Source organism: Nycticebus coucang, chromosome 5, assembly GCF_027406575.1.
Source record: "Nycticebus coucang isolate mNycCou1 chromosome 5, mNycCou1.pri, whole genome shotgun sequence".
In the NCBI taxonomy this organism is placed as follows: domain Eukaryota; kingdom Metazoa; phylum Chordata; class Mammalia; order Primates; family Lorisidae; genus Nycticebus; species Nycticebus coucang.
In genome coordinates this window covers 113665660-113692575 of record NC_069784.1, presented here as the reverse complement: position 1 = coordinate 113692575, position 26916 = coordinate 113665660, and the positions used below count along the sequence as shown (strand labels likewise).

The 26916-nt window shown below is 39.8% G+C and overlaps 1 protein-coding gene across 2 annotated transcripts in view; it reads left to right on the top strand.

Annotated features, from left to right (window-relative positions):
• MAP3K5 (mitogen-activated protein kinase kinase kinase 5) overlaps positions 1–26916 on the top strand; it is a 226991-nt gene that overhangs the window by 55025 nt on the left and 145050 nt on the right. The window contains exons 2-3 of one of the 2 annotated variants that reach the window (XM_053590832.1): positions 15110–15249; positions 26820–26843. In XM_053590832.1, coding sequence (XP_053446807.1) covers positions 15110–15249; positions 26820–26843 — 164 coding nt within the window. The remainder of the gene's footprint in view (positions 1–15109; positions 15250–26819; positions 26844–26916) is intronic. The other variant, XM_053590833.1, reaches the window with a different exon arrangement.

Below are 26916 nucleotides of genomic sequence, written 5' to 3'. Positions count from 1 at the left end.
GGAATGAAGGGTGAGGGGCCCGTCCAACTCATCGCCCCCTCTCTGGTCATGGCTACTGTTCAGCTGGGTGCAGTGTTGTTATGTCCTTTCTGTGACAGGACATTACTCTGAGTTGACAGAAGAGGAAGTAGGTGCCCGGGTCCTCAGTACTGGGCTCTGCACACCCCACCAGGCAGAGGTGCACGGTGGCTGTTCGTGATGCCTGGTCAATGCTGACTACCGACAGGCCATGTTCACCTCCTTGTCCCTATGTCCAGGGAGCCCCACCAACTACAAAATGCTCCACATGTTAGCCTTATCCTGTTTACCGCTGTTTGCATTTGTTTTTTGTCTGGTTAGTTGGCTACTTTGATCAGCCCCTGGCCTAGAGCTTAGTAGGGATTTCATGCACCCTTGTTTAACTGGTGACTGAACTGGTCACTGGTGTGTTGGAACTGGTGTCGCTACAGGTTCCCTCAGTCTGCCAGCAGTTGGCCCGGAGTACAGATACTCATGGTGCCTTAGCTGTCCGCACCATTGAAGTTCGTTAGCTCTTTTTGTTTCTGATGGTGAATAAACATACAAAAACAAATGCTGAAAATTCAGGAGCTAGATTGCCTTCCTTGAAATGAATTAATTTTGTTAATGCCTTTGGCAGATCTGCGTTCGTGTCCTTAGTGCCTCTGAATGCTCTGTTGCTGTGGTGATGATCTGTGGACTTACCTTGTAAGCTAAATGCCAGCTGGAAGACTCTTCTGCTATTATTCAGAGGCCTTTCCTATCTGTTTTGTTTTTTGTTTGTCTTTCTGCTTTTAGCGAGTGAATTAAAAGTTGTCTTCATACCATCAAATGCCTCCTCTGCAGGGCGTTTCGGTTCAACTTCGAGTTACTCTGCATGTGCAGCCAAGTGGGTCCACAGCTACAGCATCTTGAGTAGAGGGAGGTTGGCCAGGAAGAGCAACTGAAACTCCCCTGGGACCAAGGAAGCAGGGGAGCCAAGTGATAGGCAGAGGAAGAGGATGCCCTCAGTAGTGCAAGTGAGAATGTTTAAAGGCAGAATTAAAATAGCTGTCCTTGTAATAGGGGGAAAAAAGTTTGTACTGAAAAGAGTTTCCCAAAAATGGTTGTGCAATTTATATGTTTTTTTTGTACGAAGACCAACCGGACAGGGTGACACGCCTTTCCTCCTTCAGTGGGTGGTGGTATACATGTCCACTCTCAGTGGCAGGGCAGTTTCTGTGGCAGAAAGAAACTCCTGTATGAAGCAATCGCAGAGCAGCTAGCAATGCCCTTCCCTCAAGGTCTCTGCATACTGCAGTGTTTCTCAAGGTTTGCTTTGCAACCGTTGCCCCTGCAGGGCCTTCCCTGATACCCCTTCAAAATGAGTCACTCCTTGTTCTCTGCTCCCATGGAAGGTTTGCATATATTTCATTGACTTTGCACTTCGCAGCTTATGTGTCCAGTTGTAGCAATGAACGATTATAGGCCATGAAAGGTTGGGTGATTTCTTCAACCTCTTCACACTACTTTGCACAGAATAGCTAATAAATGTGTGTTAAACACGTGTGAAAACAGAGTAAAGGGAATGGTTCTGCAGTGCTGTGATGAATGGGACTGAAGCCAAGGTTAAGAAACCTGAGCAGCTTGCTCTGTAGTGTGGTGAGAAACTCCTGAAGGGCTCCGTGGAGATGTAACTTAGTGTGTAATACATGGAAGGGGCTGCCCTGTCATTTCCTCCCTGGTCTCTTGTGTCTGTGGGCAGGCTGATCCCATTTTCCCCACTGGGGTGCTGGTGAGGGCCCTTTCTTTCTTCCCTGTCTTCATTTTTGTGTGGCTGGTCTTTTAAATGAAAGACAGCACCTTTTAGGGTGGTGCCTGTAGCTCAGTTGGTAAGGTGCCGGCCCCATATACCGAGGGTGGCAGGTTCAAACCCGGCCCCAGCCAAACTGCAACAAAAAAATAGCCGGTCGTTCTGGCAGGCGCCTGTAGTCCCAGTTACTCGGGAGGCTGAGGCAAGAGAATCGCTTAAGCCCAGGAGTTGGAGGTTGCTGTGAGCCGTTTGAGGCCACGGCACTCTACCCAGGGCCAAAAAGTGAGACTCTGTTTCTACAAAAAAAAAAAAAAAGACAGCACCTTTTAAAAGTGACATTTGTATAATCGTGTTTAAGTGATATACGTACATAATTGATTTGTCACATTGAGAAACAACAGTATTAACTTTCCTAGGGAGTAAGTAAACTCCTTAAGACTGATAATATTTTCGTTGGTAGAAAGAAATAAAAGAAGAACCAGACTCTCTTGTTACAGTCAGTTAAGGCCAGCCACCTAAATCTATCAGCAATAAAAAGAATGGTTTCAATCCTACCAATTGCCTCTAATAGATCATCTTCAAGAAAAGAGTTTTAAATGAATTGTTGGACTCAAATGAATGTCAACATGTAAGTTAGGAATGAAATCATCACTGGCAGAGTCGTATTTGTACATCTGTTGTATCAGTAGAATTACAGATGCTGGGAGAAGAAGACGTGTAAGTTAGAACATGTTGAATAAATGCAATTATTTACCAGGTGTTGAAAGGGAGTTTGACAGAGTAGAAAGAAAGGAAAGGCACGGCATATAGCATCTCTTAGAGACGTTGATGATTCTGACTCTGGGGAAGGTTTCCATTGTTGACACATTAAGAATCCTGGAGCATGGTGACTCCGGGCACTCACCCACACTTCTTAGATCTAGGTGGGTTTATGAGCACAAGAGATGACAGCAATGAAGGCATGGAGAAAACCTTCCAAACTGGCCCCCTCACTGGGCTGAGCAACAGTTTCTGGCAAATAAGTAGTGTGTGGCTGGGTTGCGTTTATTTTACTCCCTATTTTCTTTCTGCCACAGGAATGGTATAGGTTTGTAGTATTTACTTCTTATAATTAAATTTCTATTGCATGAGAAATAACACTCTTTTTGATAAAGAATACATTTACTGTGTGGTGCCTGACACTATCACTCATTTTTTTGTCGTTGTTGTAGGATTAAATTACTATGCTATATCTTTTTTTCTGAAAGGTAAGGGCTTCTACCACAGTATCTTATCACACTTAAAATAATTCATTTCTTAATATCATCAAATATCATATCACTTTTCAAAATTTGAATTGTCTTGTAAATGCCATGATTTTTTTTAAAGTTTGTTGTTGTGGAATCTGAATTAGGTTCATACCTCGCAATTGTTGCAATTGTAAGTCTCTCTGCATTCCCCCCAGCCCCGGATGTTTTCGTTAAGGAAACCAGGTCATTTTTTCCTGTAGAATTTTCTAGAGTCTGAGTTTTGCTGCTTATGTTTCATATATTGCTTCAGTAACTATTAATGTTTATGTAGACATAATACACATAAACTATAGTTACTTCCTTAGCTAGAGTGATAAAAAAAATCTTCTCTTAATAATAACAACCTGAAACATGAAAGAAATGGCCACAGCTGTTTTTGCTAGAGAACGCCTGTGGGTCATGTAAAGGTTCTCCCTGGTCACTTTCTGCTGTTTCTCTGTGAAGAAGTTGTGAAGGCATAGGATAGGTGTTAGGTGAGGCTATGTCCCTCAGGATCCACATCTATGAGGAACAATTAGATCCTCATCAAAACTGATCACAGATGGACAGCGCCTGTGGCTCAAAGGAGTAGGGTGCCGGCCTCATATGCTGGAGGTGGCGGGTTCAAACCCAGCCCCAGGCAAAAACTGCAAAGAAAAAAAAAAAAAAACTGATCACAGACCAGCTCCTAAAATCTTACATAACTTACCAAGTGCCAATTAAATGGGGCAGATTATTGGTTTGGGTCAAGAAAGAGGATGCTTGTATAAGATTCTTGCAGTGACAAAGGGCCATTCTGTGCGCTTGGGAACTTCACTGAAGCATGAAAGAAGCATGAAGCTTTGGTGATTTAATTAAAAGTAAGTATGAGAGACTGAAAAAACAAATGACATGGACCTCAACCACAATACAAACTATAATAAGCTAAAAGAAAGACTTTTCAAATATTCATGAATAGCTCTTTCAGTATCTAGTGAAAATAGATTGATTAATTAAGGGCTGAAATCTATCATATGAAATGAGTTTACAGAGATCTAAATTCCTGTAGTCTCAAACCCATTATACCTTTAGGAAATAATAGTTTCACGGATAAAAATAATTTGCAATGGTGATATAGAGTCTTTGCACATCAAGTTAAGGATCTTGAGATGAGATAATCCTGGATTATCTGGGCAGGCCGTAAATGCCATCACAAATATTCTTTAAGATAGTTCAAGTGGTGGCTCACGCCTGTCATCCTAGGACGCTGGGAAGCTGAAGCTGGTAGATAGATGGATTGAGTGCAGGATTTCAGTACCAGCCTGAGTGAGAGCAAGACCCCCATCTCTAAAAATAGCTGGGCGTTGCGGGAGGCTGAAGCAGGAGAATCACTTGTGCCCAAGAGTTTGAGGTTGCTGTGAGCTATGATGCCAGAGAACTCCACTGAGGGTGATAAAGTGAGGCTGTGTCTCAAAAAAAAGACAGTTCAAGGGGAATTTGACACCACAGGCAGATACAGGCTAAGGAATGCTGAAAACTGCAGGGGATCTCGAAGAGGCAAGGCTCTCCTAGAGCCTCTGGAGGTAGCATAGCGCTGGCCTTGCCTACGCTTCATTTCAGATTTTTGGCCTCCAGAATTGTGAGAGCATAAATTTCTGTTATTTTAAGGCATTGTTTGTGGCAATTTGTTAAAATGGCACAGGACATTAATACAGCCCTCTTTTAACATTCTGGGAAAATTATTGACCAGAAATGAGTTACTTTTCACAAAATTAACAGGCTTGAGTAACCAGCACCTAAAGCAAGAAGCAGACCCTTATAGTACCCTAGAAGGTCTCTTTATGTTCCCTTTTAGCCACTAACTAGTCTCCCCAAAGTATCTGCTATTGTGACTTTCAACTTCACAGACTCCTACAGTACCCACCCTTTTGTATCTGGATTCTTTATCTCAACAGTATGTTTGTGACTTTCATCCACATTGTCACCTGTGGTTGTAGATTTTTCATTCTCATTGCTGTATAGTTTCCGTTGTCTCTATAGAGCTAACTTTTTGATTTCTTCTGCTGTTGATGGTTTACAAATAGTGCAGTTAGGGACATTTATTCATTGTTTTTTGGTGAACTTATATCTGAGTTGCTAGTGGGATTCTGGAGTCCTAGAGTCTCTTTTCTTTCTGTATTTTCTAACTTGATAATCTCATCAACATTCACAACTTCAGTGGATCACCCATCACTGTGACTCTTAAATTTGTCTGTTTCTGATCTTTCTGCTGAGATTCCAAAGGACAGCTGTCAGTTATATATTCATACACATACCCTTGTAATGGTTAGTGTATCCCAATCCAAATTCAAGTGCCTACCAGGAAAAAATAATTTCTCCTCTGTGTCCTTATTGTATTCATGGCAAATCATCGTCCTTAATCGTCCATGCTCAAATCAGAATCATCTCTGATTCTTTCTTCACTTGCACCTGCCAAGTCCCTTAAGCATATTGACACTCCCCTGGCCCCAGGGCTGTCTCTGTGTTGATTTCTGGGCACAGTGTCTATTCTCTTTTGGGGAACTACTGAAGGAGGCCATGCCTCCAGTCGGTGTACTATGTCATCCATCCACAAATTCTAGATGGTCTTTCCAAAGCAAAATTTCCATCCTGCCACACCCCTTCTCAAAACTCAGTGACATTGATAGATACATCCATTGATTATAGAATCAAGTCAAAATTCTTCATGTTAGCTTTCTGTGCTTCCATAGATTTGACTTCAGCATCATTTCTGTCAGAAATTGTTCATATGTGGATTTACCAGGAGGTCTCGAACTATATAATAGCATTGTCTTCAATAACATTTTTATGATAAACTGCTCCAACGGCCTCCTCTGAGCATTTCTTGTCATGGCTGCCCATGATTTACCATTCTTTTTTTTTTTTTTTTTTTGAGACAGAGCCTCAAGCTGTCACCCTGGGTACAGTGCCATAGCATCACAGCTCACAGCAATCTCCAACTCCTGGGCTCAAGCAAGTCTCCTGCCTCTGCCTCCTAAGAGGCTGGGACTACAGGCGCCCACCACAATCCCGGCTATTTTTTGTTTGCAGCTGTCATTGTTGTTTGGCGGTCCCGGGCTGGATTCAAACCCGCCAGCTCAGGTGTATGTGGCTGGTGCTTAGCCGTTTGAGCCATAGGCGCCGAGCCTGATTTACCATTCTTTATGACTTTATTGTACCACTGTACCCCACATTCAAGTAATCCTTACAATAGTTTGGTGTGGTAAATGCCTATGTTATTATTTCTGAAGAAATACAGTTGAAGAAACCAAAGTGCAGAGAATTTAAGATATTGCCCAAGGTCCTCTATCTAGAAACTTAACTAGGAATCAAATGCTGGAAATCCAAAAACAGTTTGTCTGACGTCTGCATATTCATCACTCCTCTGGAGGTAGGAAGGTTTCCTTTTCAGCTTTTCAGCTCTGCTGTGCGCTTTGCTGAGACTGCATCTCTCTGACAGAGCTGTGTCCCCGGCGTTCTGGGGACCTGTGACGGATGTGTCTTCTTTCCCTCACGATCTCTAAAGCTGTAGTGTCACGAGCTGAGCTCTGACAGCTACTGCCTGGACGTGCGTGGGGACTTCAGTTCTTGTAACACCCATCTTGGTTTTGCTCCCTCCCTGTCTCTGTTTCTGCCCACCTCCTTTCCCTCTTCTTTCTCTCTGGTCTCTCCCTCCCCTCTAGACTTCTCCCTTTTCCTCTGTTCCTTCTCTTGTAAGTGCAGTAGCTCTTAACCCTTTCTAAGGCCAACCTCAGGAAGTGCAATCTACCCCCATCACCTTCCTCCTAGGCCTGCTTTACCAGATTAAAATCAACAAATACAGTGTAATAAAATGTTATCAAAGAAGCAAATTAGGGCTGGGTTGGGGACATTAGTTGTAATTTGTGTTAGCAATGTAAGAATGATTCATGTTTGAATCACTATACATACATTTATTAGTGTTTCACAATGAAGAAATAGTGGGCCCAAATAAACTGTTGATACAACTATATATCATTTTCCATGGTGGAATTAACCAAATAACATACAGAACAATGAAGTGATGCTGGTGAAGCTAAACGAGGAGTAATTTATAGCAGAAATTGCTAAACCATGACCATTTCAAGACAATGATGATAGATGATTATTCTGTCCTTCCCGAAAATTTCAACAATCCTAGCCGTACAATAGGGGGTTTGCAGTTTCCTGGCGTTGTACACTTACCAGACTTTGGAAAACCTTCTTAGAGTCTTTAAGGCACTATTAGGATACAACTTTTAAGTCATGAATAAGGTTTCAGTAATTTTCATATTTAGTTGTAAATAACATTTAATCATTCATGAAATAGAAAAGCAAATGGGATGCAGTTTATATTTTGCTTAAGAATCTAAGAAAGGGGAGCACTTGGAGGTTCATGTCTGCTCTTTAGGGATCTGTCTTGGTTCCCCCATGGGAAATCACCTCTTTAGTTCCAGCTGTGGTTTTCTGCATTTGTCTCTAACCAGGCTCCAGGTGCATTTCTTTTCCTCGGCTCCTTCTGCAGCTCCTCTGACACACTGGGGCTGCTGGTTTTTCTCAGCTTTTGTGGTGTTCGCTCTTCGACTCCACAGACTCCGCAGCCAGCTGGAGCCCTGCCCGTACAGCTGTCCTTCCTCTACCTACCCGGCACTGACCTGACTGGCCTCTGAGCATCCCCACTTGTTCTTCCAGGGCGCCCACAGCATTCTGCCCTATTTTGGTACTTGGCAATGCGTATTTCTGACCCATAAGAGAAGGCAAAAATCATATCTCATTTAGTTTTCCTTTTAACTTTCATTACCAACCGTAGGTAACAGATAGCCTTTTTATGTCATGGGTGCCTGGGATGTTTGTCAAGTTAAATTGGCACTGATGGGTTTCCTTGAGATGGGCCCATTGTGACTGGATAGAGTATTGTGTGTGGCAGCTTAGAAGGTATTCATGGATTGTGGACTTTTGGAGGGACTTTCCCTTGTAGACTGTAGCAAAAGCCACACGGTCTGTGGGGCTCTGGCTTTGTTATCTGTGAGCTGATGCCTAAAAAAACAATAGAGTAGGTAAAAAGTAACTACTGATTAACATCTTCCTTTACCTCTGCTTTGCACAAGCAGCAGCAACCCAAGTGAAATGTTTAACCAACAGAGACTGGATTATAAAGGGAAAATTCAATTAAAAAAATCCACAGACCATAAGCCATTTGATGACCAAAATGCCATTAGTCCTAAAATTTTTATCATGCTTCAATAAATCTCTGGTACACCTCATTTTATGCTCTACTTTAACGTTAACTCAGTTGGGAAAAGGAAACAAACTATACTTTCGATAAAAATGTAGGTGATTTTTGTGTCTTTGTTTATAAATGACTTTCTGTAATTTCTAAGTATGGTGGTTTTACTCACAGTATTACCACAACAAACCCAGTTAGACATTTATGATGTGTATTTACTCATCAAGTACATGACAGGAATAGATGCCGAGGTCCCCAAATTTATTTTTGTATCTCATTTGTGTTCTGAGCTCATGAATTTCCAGTTCCTGTAAGTGTAGCCTCTGGCTCAGTTAAGATAGAGAGCATGGACTCCAGAGCTGGACTGCTTGGGTTTGAATCCTGATGGCAGCACTTGTAGGCTGATCTTTGCAAACACCTTCTCTGCTTCAAAGTCCTGAAATAAAAATATTGCATATCACAAATGTAGTTTTAGGAAGATTGAGTTAATATTTGAAAAGTGTGTAGTGTTTGATTCATAGTAAGTACTGAATCTGTAATTGTAAAATAAAGTGGATAAACTGTACCTTCTGTAAGTGAGGTTCAAGAATTGCGAATATCAGGTGTTTAATTTATTACATCACCTTTTGTATTTTTAATATGTCTTAGGATCATTTCACAAGGAAGACTATTTTTACCTATTTGCTTCTTCTGAGAAGGTACCCGTCAGTCAGAAGGTAGCCATTAGGTAATATTTTCTTTTGTTAGTTAATGAAATATTATTGCATAAAAAGTCCTAGCCAGTATACCAAGGTAAAAGTAAACAAACAAACAAAAACCATAAAAGGCATACCGTTTGCAAAAACCATAAAAGGAATAATTGGGCCAGATGTGGTGGCTCACACCCATAGTCCTATTACTCTGAGAAGCCGAGATGGGTGGATTGCTTGAACTTAGGAGTTTGAGGCCAGCCTGAGCAAAGAGTGAGACCCTGTCTCTAAAAACTAGCCTGGCATTGTGGCATGTGCTTGTGGTCCCAGCTACTTGGGAGGCTGAGGCAAGAGGATCACTTGAGCCCAAGAGTTTGAGGTTGCTGTAAACTATGATGCCACAGCACTCTACCAGCAGTGACAAAGTGAAACTGTCTCAAAAAAAAAAGAAAGAAATAAAATCACTTGTATTTGTACATTATATAATTTTCTGTGTAGAAAATCCCAAAGAATATGTATTTCATAAAACCTTCTATAACTTAAAAGTAAGTTCAGTCTCAGGATGTAGGTCAATATACAAAAATTAATTTTTATATTCTGTCATAATTATATTTGAATCCCATATATAATTGGGATTTCAAATTTTTATATATGCTGTCCTAATAATGAAAAATTTGGGATTCAAAATTTTAAAAAGAGTACCATCTACGATAGCACCCTGAAAAATAAAATAAAAAATAAAACAGATATAAATTTAGCAAACTGTGTGCAGGATTCGTGTATTGATAGTTACAAAATACTGATGAAAGAAATCAAGAAGATTTAAGTAAGTGGCAAGATAATCCATATTCATGGATTGAAAGACTTAATATTGTTAAAATGGCAGTTCTCAGCTTGGCGCCCGTAGTTCAGTGGTTGGGGCACCGGCCACATATATCAGGGCTGGCCGGTGCCTGTAGTCCCAGCTACTTGGGAGGCTAAGGCAGGAGAATCACTTGAGCCCAGGAGTTTGAGGTTGGTGTGAGCCGTAACGCCATAGCCCTCTACCAAGGGTGACACAGGACATAGTGAGAGTGTGTCCCCCCCAAAAAAGGTCAAGTCTCCCCAAAATGATTTATAGATTCAACACAATCCCAACCAAACTCCTAGGAGGATTTTTTTTGTAGCTGTCAACTGATAGCTATCAACTACCAGCTGATACTAAAACTTCCATAGAAAAGCAAATAGGAAACTAAAGTAGCCAAGGAAAGAAAAGATTTTTAAGCCAAATAGTTGAAGGACTTAATCTACCTGATTCTTGTTCCTCCCATAAAGCTCCAGCAGTCAAAACAGTCTATGTTGGCAAATGAAGACACATAGCCACATAGATCAATGGAGTAGAACAGAGAAGTCAGAAATAAAACCCCCAAATGTAGCCAGTTAATGTTTGACAAAGGCACAGAGGCAATTCAATGGAGAGTCTTTGCAGCAAATATAAACCTTGACCCCTAATTTACACCATATACAAAAATCAACTCAAAGTAAGGTCATAGACATATGTAGAATGTAAAGCTGTGAAACTTCTGAAGACATCATTAAGAGAATGAAAAAGACAAGTCCCAAACTGGGAGAAAGTATTTCAAATCTTATATCCGACAGAGGGACAGTATCCAGAAAATACAAAGAACACACAAACTTCCAAAATAAGAAAACAAACTCAATGGTAAAAAAAAGCAGATATTTACACACTTTGTCAAAGAAGATATCCAGATGGCAAACAGACATGTGAAAAGATGCTTAATATCACTAGTCATTAGGGAAATATAAATTAAAATCATGATGAGATACAACTATATACTGTTAGACCGGCTTTAAAAGAAAAACTGACAACACCAAGTGCTGACAAGGATGTCAGACCCCTGAAACAATCAGACATCGCTGGTAGGAATGCAAAGTAGTATAGTGACTTTGGAAAGCGTTTGACATTTTCTATTAAGTTAAATGTACACTTACCATATGACCTAGTAATCCCAATCTTAAGTATTTACTCAAGACAAATGGAAGCATATGTCCATATGAAGACTTATATAGCAACTTCATTCAAAATTGCCTATCCTAGAGACACCCCAAATGTCCTTTCACCTGTGAATGAACATCTATGGGTAAATCTCAAATGCATTTTGCTAAGCGAAAAAAGCCAAACCTAGATGCTTTGTGATTCTATTTATATGATACTCCAGGAAAGGTAAGATTGTACAGACAGTAAACAGATCAGTGGTTGTCAGGAGCTGGGGTTTGGAGTGGGGATTAACTGCAAAAGGACAGCATGAGAGAAGTTTTTGGAGTGAAGGAACTATTTTGTATCATGATAGTGGTGATGGATATGCATTTTCAAAACCCATTAGACTATTTCAGAGACAGAGAATGGATTTTGATGTGTGGCAATTAAAAAATAAATTTAGAAAAGAATAGAATGTCTTAGATCAAATCAGCCTTCTGAATCTAAAATAGAAAAAAAAATGAATCCTTTTCTGTGTTACCATACCGTATTTCTGTATTTTAAAATTACACCAATAAGCACTTTTTAATGTTCTAGATAGCATCCCAAAATGGATCTATTCCTGTTTAGACATTCATATGTAATGAAAATATCTTACTCGCTTACACCATTTATTTTAAATGTCTAGTTTCTATCTTAATCTGAAAACCTTCTGCAGTGTTTTTATTTTATTTTAGCATCAAATTCCACGAGTCTGGCTCAGTGTCTGTAGCACCGTGGTTATGGTGCCAGTCACAGGCACCGAGGGTGGCGGGTTCGAACCCAGCTGGGGCCTGCAACAACAGCAACAAAAATAGCTGGGAGTGGTGGCAGGTGCCTGTAGTCCCAGCTACTTGGGAGGCTGAGGCAAGAGAATCGCTTTACACCATGGCACTGTACTGAGGGTGACATAGTGAGACTGTGTCTCAAAAAAAAAAAAAAAAAAAAAAAATTTCACTAGTCAATTCTTGGGAAAAATTTCTCTCCTTCCTATCATTACTTTAACTTAGCTAGTATTTTTCCTTTTATGTGTTTTATTTTACATTAGCAAGTGTTTTATTTGGTTTCTTCCAGCCCCACTTGCACTGTCTCTTGATTTTTTTTTTTTTGCAGTTTTTGGCTGGGGCTTGGTTTGAACTCACCACCTCCAGCATATGGGGCTGGTGTCCTACCCCTTTGAGCCACAGGCACCACCTGTCTCTTGATTTTAAAACAGTGATTGACTGCTGAGTGGCCGGCACCTCTGGGAGGAGGAAGCTCTGTGGGTGCAAGAGGCAGCTGGGCTGTGGGGGTAGGAAGCAATGATTCACTTTTTTCCTGTGTTGATTTTTGATGTAGAAATGTTAAGGACCCCCAAAGAAAACTTATATTTATATTAAAGAGTTCTTAAGTCATTTTTACTCTTGAAAAACCAACTGCTAAGCCTGTTCATAACTTTAATAGAATCGCCCGTGTCCTTCACCTCCATTTCATCTGATCGAATTCTCCTTCTCCGAATGTGAATTCCAATTTCATGCTCGTTAAGCAGACTCTGCACCAACTAGCTTTTGAGGGTCTGCAGTGCTTTTATGTGCTGCACTTTGGTTTCACATCAGTCACAGGTCTTGAATGTTGTTCTTTTCATTTTTGATGGGTTTCTACATCGTAAAAGCAATCGATGTTCACGATAGAAATGGTGGGAAATACAGAAGACAAGAAGAAAATTAAAATAATCCATAATTCCATCACCCAGCTATTAGTTGGTGTGCAACTTTTCAGATTTTCTTTTATTCACATGCATATACCCATAAATGTAACCATTTTAATGCATTCATAATGTATAATTATATTTTAATGTATATGCTATACATTGCAATGTATATATTATATTTCATACATAATATAGCTTGGATTTACCCTCTGTTGCTAAATATTCTTCTACCTTATAGTTTTCCATGGTTACATTATGCCATTATTTGAAATTATCATTATAGGGGCATATATGTCATATATTATACATAAATATACACATAAATACAACCATTTTCCTAGCGATAGATATTTAGACATGTTTCATTATTTTGTTGTAAAAATATTTTCAGTGGACATAAGATAAATGTGTTAAGATGTATAAGAATTTTTCAGAGTAAATCCCAAGGAATAGAATTATCAGGTCAAAGAGTATACATAATTTTAAGGACTTAAATGAAATCTAGAACGTTTATACTTCCCCATAGCACAAAAGAGTATCATTTCTCTACATTTTTATTGGCTATTTTAAAATATCTTTGCCTACTTGTCAGGCAGAAAAACTGGCACTTTGTGGTTGGTTTAATTTGTGTTTATTAGATATGAGATGGAGAATAACTGATTTTTTTTTTTTTTTGAGACAGTCCCACCTTGTCACCCTGAATAGAGTGCCGTAGCTTCATTAAAGCTCACAGCAACCTCAGGCTTTTGGGTTAAAGTGATCTTCTGGCCTCAACCTCCAGAGTAACTGGATCACAGGTGCCCACCAGAACACATGACTAGTATTTTTTTTCTTTTCTATTTTTAGTAGAGACGGGATCTTACTCTTGCTCAGGCTGGTCTCCAACTCCTAAGCTGAAACAATCCACCCACCTCAGCCTCCCAAAGTGAGCCACCACACCCGGCTGGTTTTTTACAATAACTTTGCATCTTGACACCTTACTAAATCGCGTTATTCTAATAGTTATTCAGCTAATTCTTTTGGGTATTTGAGTGACATCTGCAAGTAGAGTTAATTGTGTATTTTGTATAACATCTGCAAGTAGAGTTAATTGTGTATTTTTGTTTTCTAGAATTATACCTCCTTACTTTCTTTTTTTTTTTTGGTTTTTGCCAGGGCTAGGTTTGAACCTGCCACCTCCGCCATATGGGACCGGGGCCCTACTCCTTGAGCCACAGGCGCCGCCCCCTCCTTACTTTCTACAAGTCTCATTGTATGGCTGGAATTTTCAGAAAGCCATGACATAATAGTGGGACTTGTTAATAGCCTTTTGTTCCTGATTTTCATGGGAAATAAGAACTGGCAGTTGTTATGAAATTTATATTATTCTTCATGTTAAGGAAGTGCCCTTATCATTTCAATTTAAAAGAAGATTTTATGTGTTTTAGAAGTGAGGGTCTCCCTATGTTGCCCAGTCTGACCTTTAAATCCTGGGCTCAAGTGATCCTCCTGCCTCAGCTTCCTGAGTAGCTGGGACTACAGGTGTGTGTCATTACCCCAAACTCAGCTATTATTTAAAATGAGAAGTGGATTTTGAATTTTCATTAATGTACTTGGAGCCCCTGCAGAGGGGCTGGTGATTTTTTTTCCATTAAGCCATCCTTGCATTTCCAAATAAACTTTAAAGTCATGATTTAGGGTTCTTATGCTATACCTATAGTATAGTATAGGTATATACTACAGGTATATTACAGGTACTATGCATTTTGTTACTTTTATATTTTTGTCTAATTTATAAATAAGTTTGAGACTAATCAAAATTTCATTTTGGTGACATCATTGTCAAATTTTGATATCAGGTTTCTTCTATCTTGGTGTTGGTCATCTTTGAACTTTGGAAAAATTTGCATCTATGGTTATATTTTCCTTAGGCATAATTTTTCTATACCTCTGCTTTCTCACTTTTTTAAAATTATATTTGCCAGAGACTTACTAGATATTAATTAATTAATTCTAGAACCCAGCTCTTCCAGGTAATATATTTACCTATTTTTTAAAATCGCTTTTACCTTTATTACTTATTGCCGTTTCTTATGAATCTGCTTTTGAAACATTTTTTTGAGACCTTAGTGAACTTGTTTTTAGTGTTGACATTTAACAGGGAGCATGTCCCCCTGTTTCCCACCATGGCAGACTCTCCTTAGTTTGCCGTAATTATATGTTCTCCTTCTAGTTTGAAAAATGCAGGTTTGTTACATTTCAGAAAACCACTTCTGGGTAGAACTGCAAATTCAAAATTCAGTGATTACTGAAGAGGGAAAATCCCTATGATTTCCTCATTTCCTCTTTTGAGTAATAAGTTATTGAAACCCAAATGTGTTTGCTGGGCATTACTTAGGTGTCATCGTTTGGGGGACTGTGTTTTCTGTTCGCAGATATCGCGGTGGTGGAGATGAGCGATGCCTTCCGACAGCCGTCCTTGTTCTATCACCTTGGGGTGAGAGAAAGTTTCAGTATGGCCAACAACATCATCCTCTACTGTGACACTAACTCAGACTCTCTGCAGTCACTGAAGGTACCTCCCTTGTTTACTGAATGTGTCATTTTAGCACCAGCATTTCAGGGATACCTCTCTGCCATCCAGGACATTTTAAGTAGTCGATGTCTGTAAAAGGATGTTTTTGTCACTGTGATCATTAATGCACCAGTTTCTAGTTAAGTTGTGAGGTTTATCTATTGTAGATTTCCGTGTAGAAATTTGATGACATAGGTAGGAAAAGACTTCATATTGAGTTCTGAGTTTCAGTTAAGAGTTGCAGCCAGAGAGACTGAGTTAATGGAAATCGTCAGTACACACTTGGAGAGAAAAAAGAAGGTTGCATAAGGTACAGTCAGGACTCAAGCCGTGTCACCATTGGGGGCTTCTTTGTGCTCACCTGTTTCTGCCTCTGACAAGTACACTTACTACTTGAAAGTGCTCAGAGTAGAAATTCTGAGTATACTGAAAAAATCGCCATTTTCTGTCACTGGGGTGTGATGTAAATTGAGACAGGAGAAGGTGAGTAAAAATTTGCTCTGTCTACAAAATTCTACAGTTATGTCCCTTTATAGGAACTTACTGATGTGAAAGCCTTTCTTCCATCCAAAAACATTGCCTAAAATCCTTTGGCCCGGCTAAGTGATTTTACCCTGTGTGATTCTTTGAAAAGCATCTCCTAGTTCAGGGAGACTCATGCTGAGCCTGATAGCACCTATTTCCTTTGTGAAGCTTCCAGCTGGCTTCATGTGGCTTTTTCTCAGCTTTATGTTCCTGCTCCCAAGTCAAAACCAATCTTTGGACATGGAGTCCTAGAATTTAGAACCATATTTCTAATGGCTTAGCAATTCTTATGTGAATATCTCTAACCTAAAATTCATGCAAAAAATGCTAGTAGTATTTTGCTTTTATCTGAATATATCTAAAGCATGTGTGGCTTTTCTGAAAAACCTGCAGAGCTTCCTTGAGCAACTATATTTACTGCATGCCAAGCATTGTGCTGGGAATTGATAGGTGCGTTCCTTTCCAGGGACTCTGAAAAAGTCCCAAGAGATTTGTTCCTACTTGCCCCAAATCTGTTTTTTACCTAGAGGTCCTTTGTCTGGAGCAGTCCTTAAGTAGGGAATTCTTAAGAAACTCTACTAAATTTTGTCCAGGTTTACCCTTTTAATTCATCATAAAATTTCATTTCTATATATATGTGTGTGTGTGTATGTGTGTATATATATATATAGAGAGAGAAAGAGAGAGAGAGAGAGAAATATTTTTTTTCCTGAGACAGTGTCTCTCTCTGTCACCCTAGCTAGAGTACAGTGGCATCATCATGGCTTACCACGACCTCAAACTCCCTGGCTCAAGCCATCCTCCTGCCTTAGCCTCCCAGCACACACAGCAAATTTTTCTATTTGTTGTAGAGACTGAGTCTCACTATTGTTAAGGCTGTTCTTAAAGTCTTGACCTCCAGTGATCCTTTCCTTAACCTCTCAGAGAGTCAAGATTATAGGCATAAGCCACCACTCCTGGCCTATAACTATACAGTAGAACCTCTGTAAGTTGACTGCCTAAGGGACTATAACAAACTGGTCAACACATAGAGGTGGTCATCAAGAGGAACTAGGCCTACTGTCCTGATAAGTACATGTGGTGCATGTCTGGTCTATGAAAATTAGGTCAAGTTAAGGAGGTTGTGGGTGTAGGGAGGTGGTCACCTATGGAGGTTCTACTGTATTTTTAATTAAAATTTTCATTTGCAACTATTTATAACATGTATATATTAGCAGTTGATAGTAGGTTATTTCATTTGGCCCTTTCTTTTACTGAGACAGAATCTTGTTCTGTTGCCTGACTTAGAGTGTGAGCTGCGTCATCACAGCTCACTGCAACCTCAAACTTTCGGGCTCCGGTAATCCTCCTGCCACAACCTCCTGAATAGCTGGGACTGTAGTTGTGTGCCACTATGCCCAGTTAATTTTTCTATATTTCATAGAAACAGGGTCTCACTATGTTGCTCAGACTGGTCTTAAACTCCTGGGCTCTAGCAGTCCTCCAGCTTCAGCCTCCCAGTGTGCTAGAACTATAGGCATGAGACAACTGTGCGCAGCTCACTGGGCCTTTTTCATTTTTCTTTGGATTAAGTTTAAGTAGGCAGTGTTGGGTTGGAGATTTTTTTTACTCAACAATTTTTGCTCTTGCCCATACCAGTATCTGGCGATTGATTTCGTTTTATGGGCATTCTTTAGGATTTTTTTTTTTTTGAAGAGACAGAATCTCACTTTGTCACCCTTGGTAAAGTGCTGTGGCATCACAGCTCACAGCAACCTCCAGCTCTTAGGCTTAGGTGATTCTCTTGCCTCAGCCTCCTGAGTAGCTGGGACCACAGGCACCTGCCACAATGCCAGGCTATTTTTTGTTGCAGTTTGGCCGTGGCCGGGTTTGAGCCTGCCACCGTCGGAATAGGAATATGGGGCCAGTGCCCTACTCACTGAGCCACAGGCACCGCCCTAGGATATTTTTTAAATGAATTAAAATTACATTTGAGAGAAAAAGATAAAGCTAACCTTATCAGAAATTTGTATGGGATAAATAAACTGGCTTGTTTTCAGCCAGCCTTTGTATAGGAGTGTTGTTGGTATTTGAATAAAGTAATTCTTTAAAAAGGCCAGCTGTATCTGAACTATGCTCATTTATCTTGCACATATTACCTTGTCACGACCACGTGAAAGAATCAGTCGGGACACAGATTGAGGCAAAAGTTGTTCGGGGCTCTCCTGCACCTTTGGGGAGCCTCACCTCTTGGAGCTTGTACTCTCAATCCGTGTCCTGACTGATTCTTTCATGCGGTTGCGACATTACCTGCTTGTCTTTTGAGCACTTACTGTGTGCTAGGTACTAAGTGATTTACCCACATACATTTTCACATTTAATTCTTAAAATAGCCCTATTCATTCTATCACCATTTATAGAATCATAAATTGAAGCTCAAACAAACTCAATCATTTGCCTAAGGTGACACAGCTAGGAAGATTTGGGAAGAGTTGCCTCACTCCAAAGCCTTTTCTCCTTAATTACTAAGCTTTGTTGTCCTTATTCCCAGCTAGATGTATATCAGACATTCCTGCTCAGGGTGTTCATTTAGAAAAATCCCATCAACTGTTCATCTTTTCTTTCTTTCCTCTGCCCCTCCTCCAATAACGTAAGCTTTTGCCATTTTCTTGATTAGACTGTTCTAGCCTGCTAGTCCATATGTTTGGTTGCGGAGGACATAACTTCTGGGATAGGAAGTATTTTTGGCAATCTTAACAATCTTCTCTGAGTCCTAAAAGGTCCTTAGGTCCTCTGTCACTGAGAAAAGTTTTTTTTTTTTTGGGGGGGGGGGGATGTTTTTAATTTTATTTGTTTCTATTGCAGTTAGTTAAAGTGTCACTCTGTTAATCTTTGCCATCTACCACCAGAAAGGAAAACCTAGGCTGGGCACAGTGACTCACATCTGTAATCCTAGCACTCTGGGAGGCTGAGGTGGGTGAATTGCCTGAGCAAGAGCAAGACTCCGTCTCTAAAAATAGCCGGGCACTGTGGCAGGCACCTATAGTCCTAGCTACTTGGGAGGCTGAGGCAAGAGGATCCCTTGAACTCAAGAGTTTGAGGTTGTTGTGAGCTATGACACCATAGCACTCCACCCAGGGTGACAAAGTAAGACTCTGTCTCAAAGGAAAAAAGAAAAAGAAAGAAAGGAAAATCTGAGTGAAATAAGGCAGAACAGGAGATATTTAAAATAACGTGTCATGTAAGAATTAGCCAAATAAAAATGAAGTACCTCCCTGTTTTCACAGGACAAAGACAGAATTAGAATGCTATTCCTATCATATATTTAGCTTCACCTAGGATGATTCTTTTGGACATCTGAAAGGTACAACTATACCCATTTGATTTTCATCTATTGCTCCTTGCTAAAGATAGAAGTTTTCCTTTGTCGGCAAATTCTCAGAAAGAAATCATAGAAAAAATGTTTTTAAGTTTAAGCTCTTTGAACGATAATAGATGGGAACTATAAAAGCAGTTAAAAATCTGTATCTGTGGTGTTATTTGAAAGGATATTTAGACTCTAATCATAGCATTTACTTGTAATAAGATTTATGTTCTTTGTTTTAAAGCACAGGTACCATTTTATTATAGTAAGAATGAAATATTTTAATTTTTTATCAGAAAAAGATTATCAGTGCATTTTGAGAGAGGGAAGTTTGATTCTTTTTTCCTCTTACCATTGTAACAATGTATTTTTCACAATTAAAAAAAAGCATGAGAATTTGTCATGTGTCCATGATGTTTATTGAGGGAAACTCTGTGCTCAGTAGCAATTCTTTTCTGATTTATTTCATGCATTATACAATGATCCAACTTCTTGGGTTCCCTCAGTAGAGATAAGTCCGGACACTACTGGCCAAGGAGCTAGGGTGCAAATACGTGAAACACGTCTGATGTCAGAAAGGGCTTAGGTTGGAGAAGCGAATGACTATTGTGTAGAGGGAGGGAGTCGTTGTAATGAACTATTTCTTCTTTTATCAGAAATTCCTTGATAACAGCTCTCAGCTTCTTCTCTTCATTCTAGGCCACTCCCTACTCTCCTTAAATAATGCCATTTATAAAACAAAACAAAATAAAACAGTGAAGTACCACAGCACATCATTGGATAATCTCATAGAAAAGCTCTTAGGATATCCCTGATGGCAAGGCTGTGAAGAGTGGGGCATTTACACACTGCTGGTAGGAAAGCATATTGGTTAATACTTTTGGAAAGCAATTTGGCAATATCTAATAATGTCAAATGAGCATGCATAACACTAGGTCTCATACTTCCTACCCTACGTATGTGCTATAAAACCATCACTTGCATGCTTGAGGATACGTAATCAAGAATGTTTATGTTAACATTGTTTGTAATAGCTCCTCCCCTCAAAGGAAAAGGTAAATGAGAATGAATAACAGGAGAATGAATAAATGCCTTCTGCTATGGTTATTTAATGGAATATTATAGAGTACTTGAATCAGCTATAGCTTTGCCCATCAGTATATCCATCTGTCTCAAAATGTGTTGAGGAAAAAACAAATTACACGTGTACAGATGTATTATTTACGCAAAATCCAATCACACACGAGACAATATTTTTATGCACATTTATGTTATAGAAAGAATGTACATGAGAATTATAAGCAACATTCAAAATAGTTACCTCTTTCAGGGATCAGAATGGAATAAAATTGGAAGGGGAAGACAGGAGTCTTCAACTGTGTCTATAATGTCATGCTTCTAAATCTGGATGGTAGATACATGGGTATTTGCTCATTTTTATACTTTTTATATTTTTGAAATATGTAATCATTAACACGTCTTTTAAAAAGTTGCTATATTTTTTATCATTTTCTGTATTCATCGGGCTGACCCACATTTTGGGCCTTGGAATCCCAAAATATTTTTAGTTTCTTTTTCCTCATGTTCTGGCTGTGGTTAGAAAGCCCTAGATATATTCAAATCTGTTTCTTTTTTGCACTTAAATCGGCTTTATTACCATTTTATCCTTTGCAGAAGAAATGTTTCTGTAGAGATTGATGCGCATTGCAGGTGGTGGTGATGCAGCGTATCCTGAGATGTAATGATGATGTTAGTATTCCTTGTTTTAGGAGGCATTTGAATAACACGGTCCAATTAGGTATTGCTGAAAGACACAGCTGGTGACAGAAAAGAGGAAGGTAATTATAATATAGCAATGTGGTATAAAAGCCAAGATTGTGTTAAGAAGCTGTGTCAAATGCTGTGTTTGTAATATGTCACCCATCAGCATTCCAACCCAGGTCAAAGACAGTTATCTACTTACAGTAGAGATAAGATATATTTATTTAAACATGGAACAGAATTAATGGGGAAAGAAAAGGAAAGAGTCTAGAATTTCTTTTAAGATTAATTTCCAGCTTTGGTATAATTTAACCTGATTTTTGGTACAGGTTGTTGTAATTGACAGTTGCTCAAATTTAAGAGAAGGATGTGTTCTTACCACACATCTTTAAAAAATACAGGTGCAAAATGTCTCTAGACTTGGCAATGCAGGAATTGGGGATCTGTTTGCTTTGGTTTTATTAACACCTCATACTGTAAATGGCTTTAAATTACTTAAAGTGGTTTCATAAACTTATTTCTTTTGGTCTTTACATACCCAATGAGACAGACAAGTTAGATTCTCACTGTCTGGATTGGATAGATAGAAGATACTTTCTTCACAGAAGAGAAATAAGTCCAAGCAGACATAGTGACATGTTAGGGGCACATGTAGCCAATAAATGTCACGGCAGAGATAGGCCCCCTTATTTTTTAACGCATCGTCTGGTACCTTTTGCTCTAAGTCTGTCCACAGATTCATACGTGTTGCAAAAAGTTCTCCAGGTTTTTGTTAGATTATTAAAGTTTTGTTTTTTAAAAACTTAAGCTTTTATGTCAGCGTAACATGTAAACACAAAGGTACTTAGGAATCTTTAAAGGTGCTGTGTCATGCTTCTGTGACACCTGTGTTGCACTGTTGTTCCCTAGTCTGCTCAGTTTTGCTTTAGCCGTGTGCAGAAGGGGTAATGTGGTGTCCCAGCTTCTCATCGCAGCCCTGGACATTCACAATAGCCCATCTGATAGTTCCTTGTTTAACTCTGATGCATTGAAATTAGGTAAAAGAATGGAGCTGGGGGAATACAAGAAATAATTCTGCTTTATTCTAACTTTAATGAGAAGCTTGCCAAATTACTAAGATTGAAAGAGGAATCAAAAGACTCAGAAGGTCACTGGCTGGCTCTGGACAAGAACTCATAGTCTGCTCCCTTCCCTTCTTCTAGGAAGCTGAAATCCTGGTTCCTGTTCCTGTTTCTTCCACCCTGACTCTGATTTGCCTTGGCCACCCCACATCTGCTGTTCCCACTTCTTCCTCTGGCTGTAATTACCTAAATTTTAGGCACAAAAACTTTCCAATGATGGAGGCAGTTTGTTTATTTATCCGTAAAACGACTTCTCCAAACTTATATTGTCCCAAACAGCTATCAAAAAAACAGACTTTGGGCGGTGTGGTAGCTCACACCTGTAACCCCAGCACTTTTGGGAGACCAACACTGGAAGATTGTTTGAGGCTAAGAGTTTTAGACGAGTCTGGTCAACAAAGCGAGGCCTTATCTCTACAAGAAAAAAAAAAAAGAAAGAAAGAAAAAGAAATTGGCTAGGTGTGGTGGTGTACGCTTATAGTCCTACTACTACTCAAAGGCTGAGGCAGGAGGATCGCTTGAGCCCAGGAGTTCCAAGCTGCAGTGAGCTATGATTGCACCACTGCACTCCAACCTGGGCAATAAATAAAGACCCTAGCTTAAAAAAAAAAAAAATAAGAAAAATAAAAACATAAAAATAATAGTCTTTGTCTTTCTGGAATGAGACCTAGATAGACTAGATTGTCTTTTTTGTCTTGCTTTCTTATTTGGTGTTCAAAGATTACCAGAAAAAGAATATATATATTTTTTGAAGTTTCTGGTATAGCCAGCAGGTGCACAGACCAACCCCCCTAAAGCCTTCAGACAAGTGGGATGATACATCTTTAGAAACGTGTCACTGATAAGGGGCTAGAGTTTATGTTGATTTAATTTTTTATTGATAGCCCCTTATGATGAGAAATTTCCATGATCTGATGTGAAATATGGCAGTTATGTCTTAAATTATTCTCTTTACTTTTCTGTCCCCCTTTAATGAATTTAGTACAAATTAAACATTCCCTGTTCTTCTGTACTGAGATAGCTTTTGAGATGTTGCTTGCTATTTATTTGGACAGTTAGATGTATGCTTTTCTTAAAAGTTGATGCCTCATTTATGGTTCCAGCTGTGAGTAAACTGTCTCTTTCAAAAGAACAATGTGTATCCATTTAGCTTCTACAAAACATAGGCAGTAGTTAATAAGAATTCAGCTTGCTATAGGAATTATTTTAATACAGCTTCATAATTTGTTATATAATGCATGCGTAATCTGAACTGAAAGCAGAGGAGACATGGAAGGCTATTATTCCAAACAGCAATTCCTCAGGAAGACATAGCACACGCTAAGCCCATAAGCCTAACCACTCACAGCCATAAGCCGGGAGGGGCCATGGTGGTTTTTTTATAGAACTTTAGGCGCTGTCCATCTTCTCCACTGACCCCTCCCCTGCCGCTTCCATTTCTGTGCCTGGGAGAGCAGAGTAGTTCCCATGCTGTGGGGCACGAGGGTGCTCTTCTCCCAGCAGCACAAAGATAATGCCACTAAAGCCCATTAGCCAAGAGCAAAAGCAGAGTTAGAAGAAACCAGCAATCAATCATTCAACCTTCAAGTGTTTTACGTGAGAGAAAGTGAAGGGATACAAGGCTAGGAGGGAGCAGAACCAGACCTTACACACACTCTAATTCAGCACTCAATATTTTATACATTTATTCATCTGTTCGTTTCTTCATGCTTTTACCAAGTATCCATTCTATGCTATGGAATTTGATAGACAATCAGCAGGGATACAAATATGAACAGAACATGTGGTCTTTGTACCCCAAGGAGCTCATGATGTAGGAGGACAGAATCACAGGAAGAAAAATGGGCTGTGTAATGTATGAAGTGCTGTCACAGGGGTCTGTGGGAGGATTAATCATGGGGCAGAAATAAGGACATAATCTACTCCCATGGAGAGGAGAGGAGGCACAGATTTCTGGTGCTCTGCACAGAGGATGCTACACAGTAGAGGGTGGAGAGAAGGGCAATTCCTCATTACACAGAGAAGAGAGAAGAATACTCCTATCCAGTGAGAGCCGAATCTGCAGGGGGGTGGCTTTCTGCTCCAGAGAGGGGCTGCAGAAACTGAGTTTGGAAAATTCTGCATGTGTGCTTCTGGTGTTGAGATTATCCAAGATTTTCCTGCTTATTTGCTCATGAACCATTTATATGTGTGTGTACAATGTGTAATAGGCGTTCACTACCTGTGAACCCCCGTGGAAAAGCCACCTTCAGCCTTCCTTCACAATGTCACTTTCCATTCCTGTGAAACCCCCATTGTCCAAGCTCTCATTAGGATATCCTTGGACTTTTGTAATACCCACCTACGTGCTTTTCCCTCTCAAATTCATAGTACTAAATACCTCAGTGAAATGAGTATTTCTAAGACTTTAACAAGGCTTACATTGTCTTCGTGTTTCTTAGGTAGCACATCCACCTGCTGCAGACGTTTACAAGTACAAGAGGCTGTATCGTGACAACTGGTCTGTCACCTTTATTCCCTAGTCAGCCAGCCGGCTCCATCGACCACCACTATTGTTATTAATAGTTTCTTTTATATCCTGCCAGAGAGAGTTTATGAATTTATAAATTAGAATTTCTATTTTCTCTTTTATACATAAATAGGAGTACAGGATAAAAACTATTCTGTACTTTGCTTTTTTCACCTAGCAGTACATCCTAGAGATCTTTTCAGATCACTTCAAAAAGAACTTTTTCGTTGTTTGGCTGCAGTGTGTTCCATTGTAGGCAGGAACCATAGTTTATTCAACCAGGTTTAGGCGATGGACTTTTATGTCATTCCTGGCCTTTGCTGTTGCAAACAGCGTCCCAGTCAGTGCTGGTTCTTTGTGGTACATATGACTCATCTTAAAAAACACTCTGACTCTTAAATGCTCACAGAACAAAGTATTTTGTTTTAGCATTCAAAGCTTTCTTCAATAAGGGCCCAAATAACTTTCTAATCTTACTATTTGTTTGTGTTAAAAATGAACTCTCTAGTTTAGCCTAATGGGAAAATTCAAGATCTTTTCCAAATACCTCTTTAATCCCCTCTTCTGTACATCCCCAGATGAACTGTCTTCTTTACCTCCCCGTGACAGCATGTTCCTTACATGGGCCTTTGCTCTTCCTAGCTCTCTAGCCTGGATCCCCACCTCCCGGCTGTGCCTTTGGAAGTTGAGTCTGACCTTGACAGCTCAGCTTGTGTCCCACCTTTTTTTTAATCTTCCCAGACTTCCTCCATCTGCAGGAACGTCTTTCTCTGGTAAAGCGTAGCCCTTGCTGTCTGTATCACTGTGCACGCATGCACATCCTTCCAGACTTATATAATGTTTCCTTTTAAATGTGTGCATGTTCTTTTTCTATTAACAAATTTGTGAGGTATCAAAACATACCGTTTAGCATTTTATTATTATTATTTTTTAAGACACAAGATTTTGCTGTGCTGCCCGGGCTTGAGTGCAGTGATACAGTCATAGCTCACTGTAACCTCAAATTCCTGGGCCCAAGCCATCTTCCTCCCTCAGCCTCCCAAGTAGTTGGAACTACAGGTGCACACCACTCCACCTGGCTATTTTTTAAAGTTATTTTTTGTAGAGATGAGATCACTCTGTGTTGTTCATACTGATCTCTGACTTCTGGCCTCAAGTGATCTTCCAGCCTTGGCCTCCCAAAGTGTTGGGATTATAGGTGTGAGCCACCATGCCCAGCATTTTAGTATTTTATGTATGTCTGTATGCTGCTCAAAACTACCCAGCACAGTTCCTTCCTCTATTGATTTTTGTTTTGTCATCTGCTGTCCTTAAACATTCAAAAATCTCACATGCTGCTCTATGCCAAAGCCCTCTTGGTTCCTCGTCGTCCCTATGTGATTAAGCATCCTACTCTGGCTGAAGGATAATGACAGGCAAGTGGGCCATATGTGGCCACTCTCTCACCTCACCAGATCTGGCTCCTCGCCTTGGCCAGATGGACTCACCCTTGAGGGTCCACAAATGCTTTATATCTTCCTATTGCCATGACAACATATGTGCCACTTTCCCCAAAACATTGTCCCATTTTCTCTTTTCTAAATCCTGTTTTCCCCAACCTCAGTGGAACCTTTATCCAGGGGCTTTTCTAGATCTTCTGTCTAACGTCTCCAGTCATTTAACGTCTAGGAGTAATGGTGATGACGATAACAATGGGAAAGTTTACATTGAAACCTTTTTATGTCCCAGACTCTGCATGGCTATATTATTTCCATTATCTCACTCAGAGATCCCAATAGAGGACAGGGACGCTGGCTGCACGGTGTGTTTATCCTGTTCCACTTCTTATTGAAGAGCACCCATCATTACAGTTTGCTGTCAGATGTCCTAATCATCTTTGTGTAGACTTGCCAGGGGCCAAGATCCTTTATTTCCAGGTGCCCAGAAGGTAGCATGCTGCTCGCTCCCCTCCCAGGCTGTGAGCGGGGTTCTACTTAGGGAAGGCAAACTTGTTTTAACCTCTGCCTAAAGAGCTCCTGGCTAATCAGGTGATTCTGCACATCCTGTGCTGCAGAAATGATTTTAGGTGATTTGGTTTGAGGGTTGTACATGTTTATGCTGCTTTCCTTAAACCGCAGACAGTAAGTGCTTTTATGTTCTTCTGTTTCCTCCATCAGATTGTAAAATTCTCAGATGTAGGAACTCAGTCTTCACTTCCTGAAATGTCTAACTGCCAACTAATGCAATTTTTAAGACAAAGTCTCCCACCTAGCATAGTTCATTGGATTAATTGATGTTCTTATTAACTTCTGGTGTATTTTTTGTTTTTCAGGAAATCATTTGCCAGAAGAATACTGTAAGTATTTTACTTAATCTTCTAGAAATTGTTTATCTTTTCTTTTCCATCAGCTAATCTCTGATATATATAT